Source organism: Pygoscelis adeliae, unplaced genomic scaffold (assembly GCF_000699105.1).
Source record: "Pygoscelis adeliae isolate BGI_AS28 unplaced genomic scaffold, ASM69910v1 Scaffold431, whole genome shotgun sequence".
Lineage (NCBI taxonomy): Eukaryota > Metazoa > Chordata > Aves > Sphenisciformes > Spheniscidae > Pygoscelis > Pygoscelis adeliae.
The window spans coordinates 251098-256018 of record NW_008824047.1 but is presented as its reverse complement, the minus strand read 5'-3'; the positions used below and the strand labels follow the sequence as shown (position 1 = coordinate 256018).

Sequence of the window (4921 nt, the reverse complement as noted above, 5' to 3'; positions counted from 1 at the left end):
ATAGCAAGAAGGACTGTGATTTGGATTTTGTGAGGTCCTTCATAAGATCCTGCTGGAGCTATCCAGGTGTTGAGATCCAACCTTCAGCCAACACATTTTCATTTTATTCCCAGTTACAGAGGCTAGAAGTCCGGATTAGAAAAGCACAGAGACATGGTACCAGATAGCCCATAAAAACCCTCTCAGCTTTGGTTATCATCAGATTTTAATTCCCTTCAGGCTGTGCAGACCAGCTGTGCACATTCTGTTTTCCTCTTGTGTGGTGTTTGAGCTGTCCCTTTTTACAGCCAGCTGAAGTTTTCCATGGACTTTGTCTTACCATAATAGATTTGGGCTCGCATTCTCCATCATGTGCCTTCTCCACACTGGCCATGTGTTCCCTAGAAGAAAGCAGACCTGTGTCAGGGATCGCAGAGAGCACATTGCCTCAAGGCTGGCGGTGTCAGCACCCAGCTGCTAACTCACATGCTCCTTTGCCCAGTCCATCTTTAGGGGATGAAGCTGCCACCCTTACCTTGAGCTCCTTGCCTTGCGGCACCTGCTAGGTTTCCAGCAATACTCACTTGTTGTGGAGGCAGATCCCACACTCGTTGCTGTACGTGGTGCCATCGGTGCCGCAGACTGGCTTCAAGTTCCTCGGGCAAGCTACCCGGACCGTCCCATCCTTGCTGATGCCGCTATTATACTGGCTGCAATCAACCTGCAAAAGCAGCACAGAATCAGTCCCAACGTTGGCTCCTTCATGGAAAGAAACCCCCATGCAGCCTCTCACCACCGCAGCCACAGCACCTGCAGCTCCTGCCGGGAGATAAATTAGAGGTATTATTCTGAATCTGCTCAGGCAATCAGGAGGAGTGAATCTTCTCTACAGAAGTTTCTGATTACGCTTTCCTGCTGGGGTCCGGGGGAGGCACGGCACGGAGGAAGGATTGTTGTGGGTGAGACAGTGCCTAATAAAGGCAGCTGGTAATTGGGAGACGGGCTGTACACCAGAGCCCCTCAGCTCAAAATCTGATTGTTTCAAATTGTGCTGCAGTCTCTGGTGAGTTACAGGAGTCTCGTAACTGCATGGGGAGAACCTGCAAATCCATCGCACAGACCCTGCTGTTTTCCTCTCTGTGATATAGGTACAGAAAATCTATGCAAGGAACACAGTTCTGCTGGTCTTACTGTATAGAAAAAAATATCAGAACTGCAGTCTTTGATGCTTTCAAGCATATCATCTTAAGACAGCATTCCTCATGGGGAGGTAACCTGCTGCCTTTGGCTTGGAGAAACAATTACTTCTCACTTTGTTTTATTTAATGAACTGAAAATATTATTAAAAATGGGGGATCTTTTACTTTCCCGTAAAATTGGCAATATCATTCAATCATGCACTGGCAAATATTATTTGAACAGCCAAGCTTTCATTAGATTTAATCCACTTGCTCATCAGGTAATTACATGCTGTTTCTACTTTACCAGAAACCTGGAATAGAACAGAATAAATAGACCTGTAGCTCACCTCAACTCCAAAGACAATACCTGGGGAAAAAAAGAGACAGAAAAGAAAAAAAAAAATCAAATTATTGATATGCAGAGAAGATATATTTAAATCTTTTCATGAAACTCTTAAATTCAGTGACTGTTGTTGACTAGGAAAATATGGAGTTTTACATTATGCCAGTAAATGTTCATAGGATGTATTAAAAGTTACTAAATAAAGTTTCATTGCACTTTTGAGAGGAGATAAAACAGGGGAGAGCACATATATTAATCCATCCCTAAGATGTTACAGGTACTTTCAATTCGGTACTCTTGGATTTTTACCTCTTCTAAGAGGCTTTATATTTGACCTTCAAAAGTTTGGATGTGCATGTTTAAAGTGACTGTTGACGACTGGCACTGTCCATCTCCAAACACGTCCTTCTCACTTGCCAGGAACAGCACAGTAGACTTACAGAGCAGTCCTAGAGGTTAAAGTTTTCACTCATATTGCTCACATGGATAATGATGCCATTTCTGATAGTTTTACTTTGCCCTTATACACAGCACTCCCGTGTGCAAGCTCCTGCCCTGCACTAGGACTGCTCCTTCAGCAATTTGCTCCTACAAGAAGATGAAAACAGTCTCCTGCATGAGGTTTACTGAAACCTCAGTCTTGAAGTCTAATTTTTTGCTACACTGTCTCAGGAAGAATATTACTTCATGGAATAAGGCTCTCCTCCACATTACAATACCCAAATACTTTTACTGAAATGAAAATTCAGCTCTAATTCAGCTAGATTGATCTCTGCAATATCCCAGGAAATACTCACCTAAGCAGCAGCAAAGGGCTAGAGCTGCCTTCACGAAAACCCCTGTTATCTTCATGGCAGACAGAGGTACCGCTCTAGTGCAGCCTGCTATCTCTCTGTACGGGAGAGGAAGATTGCAGGTGGGAGCAGGAATATATAGCACACCACAGTATCAAGTGGTCCCACCTTATTAGGTAATGCTCCAAGTCTGTCATCAACATTCAAAGCCAAAAATATACTTACCCAGCTCTAGATTTCTAGCTAATGATTGACACAGGCATGTATACCAGGAAGCGGCCTGTTGTGTGGCTCAAGGGGAGCGTGGAGCGTGCCAGGACCCTTTTCCTCCCAGATGGATCTGCCCCAGCCCTGGGCTGCCCCTTGCACGGCTGCGGCACGTTGCAGGCTCACATCTACCCTGCGGCTGGCTAAATGCAATTAGATCTTTCTCCTCCTCTGTAGTTTTCAACTAAGCTGATAGCCAAAACCCCCATTATTTAACCTCAGAGCATGATTTTGTACTCTTCACTGCTGTATTTCATCCCAGTTTGAGCCCAGGCAATTTCAACCCAGAAGGTCACCCTGTGCTCTGTGAGAGAAATCCTGCTCTTCTGCTGGTTTAAAAAACTCAGCAGTGTTCTGCTCCACATGCCCACTTTTTCTGTACTACAGCAAGGAGCAAAAATATTAAGTTTTATCCTAAAAATCCATCTTCTTGGCTGTTAGCTGATAACTCCCATGGTAGCCTCTGCTCATCTGCTACCACCTCCCCCATGGCCGGTTCCTGACCCACCTCGCCAAGCCTAAGTGACACCATCCCACAGGGCAGCAGGCCAAAAGCTTTTGACGTCTGCATAGACTAGATGTACCGTATTTCTTTTATCTAGGAATTGAGCCAACTTTGCAAAGATTGATATTAGCCCAGGCATCGTTTCCTTCCTGAAAATTCACTGCGTACATTATCCCTTTACACTTTATATCTTTAGTTTTCTTCAAATTTCTCCTGAAAGTTTGCCCACTATTAACGTAACAGAACTTGGATTGGTCCTGAACACTTTTTTTTGTCCATAATTTAAGCAGATTTTGACAATTCTTTGGATTAGTCTCAATCCCAGTCTTCTCAATCGGTATCCTAAATTCACCAAATTTCTCACTAACTTCTAATCTTTCAAATTCTGTACTTGGTAATCAAAATCCTTACTTGCAGATCTATTTTTGACATAATTTAAACAGAGCGAGCTTGTGTTGAATCATCTCAGTTTTATTTTCTAAGAGAAGAAAATCTCCATCATTTTTCTCACCTGAAAAGCAAATACACAATAACATGATCTTGGGGATTACCTAATGGAAAATTCTATTTACTTTAATATCCAGGAGCTCTGCTAATATTAGTAGTTTGCAGTGTGCACCTGCAAAGCTAAAGTCTCCCCAAATGCCAGCATTTCCAGCTACATTAATCTCTAGTGACATTAGAAAGATCTCTATTCATATATCTTGTTTTCCTTCCTTCCCCCTGCTATTCAACCCCGATATCTCCCGCCCTGTCCCTTATCTCAGTTCCACCAAGTGTCAAGGACTCCAGACCTTTGGACCAATGCAGGCCTCAGCTACAAGGACCTCTGTTCATCCTGATTACAATATCCATCTCTCAGGGCTTATTCCAGCCAAGACTATCATCAATTAATTCTTCCTGGCAGAGGAAAATGTATCTTGACAACTTAATTGCCAGACTCTGTAAAAGCTGTCATGGTCAAGCGAATTCCTACCAATGTCCACAGAAATGACACCTGAACCTTATCAGAAAGGAGAGATTATTTGCAAACCAAATCTGCAGTTAAAATAGATTGACTCAGCATGTTCTGTCAAGATCAAAGCAATTCTCTTCCAACTAAGTTATTAAATTTGGGGAATAGTTTGCAATAGGAGACAGATTAAAGGGACAGGACAGCAAACACCTGTCAAGGATCTACAAAAGAAATTTGGATCTAGAAAACATCACCACAGCAATAGCACGTGCCTGCTGTCCCCCACCGCGGCCGAAGCACATAGTGCTCAGCTTCAGATCCCTGCCTTGTGCACAAGGAAGATCTATGCAGCAACCCTACAAGTGAGCTGCTGGCTTCACAGAGAGCAATTCGGCAGAGATTTTTCCACCAGCCATTTGTCTGGCAGGACAGAGCCTTTCAGGACCTGCTGCACCTTCTAGTGCACCTTCTGGTGCAGCACAACCCACCCAGGCTGGACAGGGAGCTGCAAAGAGGGAGACCTTTGGTTGCCCACATGTGTTTACATTCTTGTGTTTGTGCAACCTCCACTTCCAGTCACTCTGTGTTGATGTCTACCCATTTATTTTCCCTTCATCGGGCGTGTTGGGAGAGGGTGGCTCTGCAAAGCCCACCTGGCCGAGCAGCCCTGGACATGGGCACTCTGCTCCTTTCTTCTGCTGCCTTTCCAGGTTACCTCTAGTCACAGCTGTGAGTCATCTGTCACCATTTCTGCAGAATTTCACTGACACAGAACAAGAAAGGAAGTGACCCCTTTGAGGCCAGAAGGCAATAAAGCCAACTCACCTGTTTTTCAGAAATATAGGTGGAAATTGTCTATGTTTGCCATCCACAAACCAAGCGTGCAGTTGTTACTAC

At 44.1% G+C, this 4921-nt stretch overlaps 1 protein-coding gene across 1 annotated transcript in view; it reads right to left on the bottom strand.

Moving 5' to 3' along the window:
- The window catches only part of SPINK5 (serine peptidase inhibitor, Kazal type 5), a 10347-nt gene extending 7992 nt beyond the window's left edge, over window positions 1-2355 (bottom strand). The window contains exons 1-4 of the mRNA XM_009333510.1: window positions 2301-2355; window positions 1508-1527; window positions 564-700; window positions 320-380 (exon numbers count right to left, since the gene is read on the bottom strand). Of these exons, the coding sequence (XP_009331785.1) occupies window positions 320-380; window positions 564-700; window positions 1508-1527; window positions 2301-2355 (273 nt within the window). The remainder of the gene's footprint in view (window positions 1-319; window positions 381-563; window positions 701-1507; window positions 1528-2300) is intronic.
- Between the last annotated feature and the right edge of the window lie 2566 nt (window positions 2356-4921).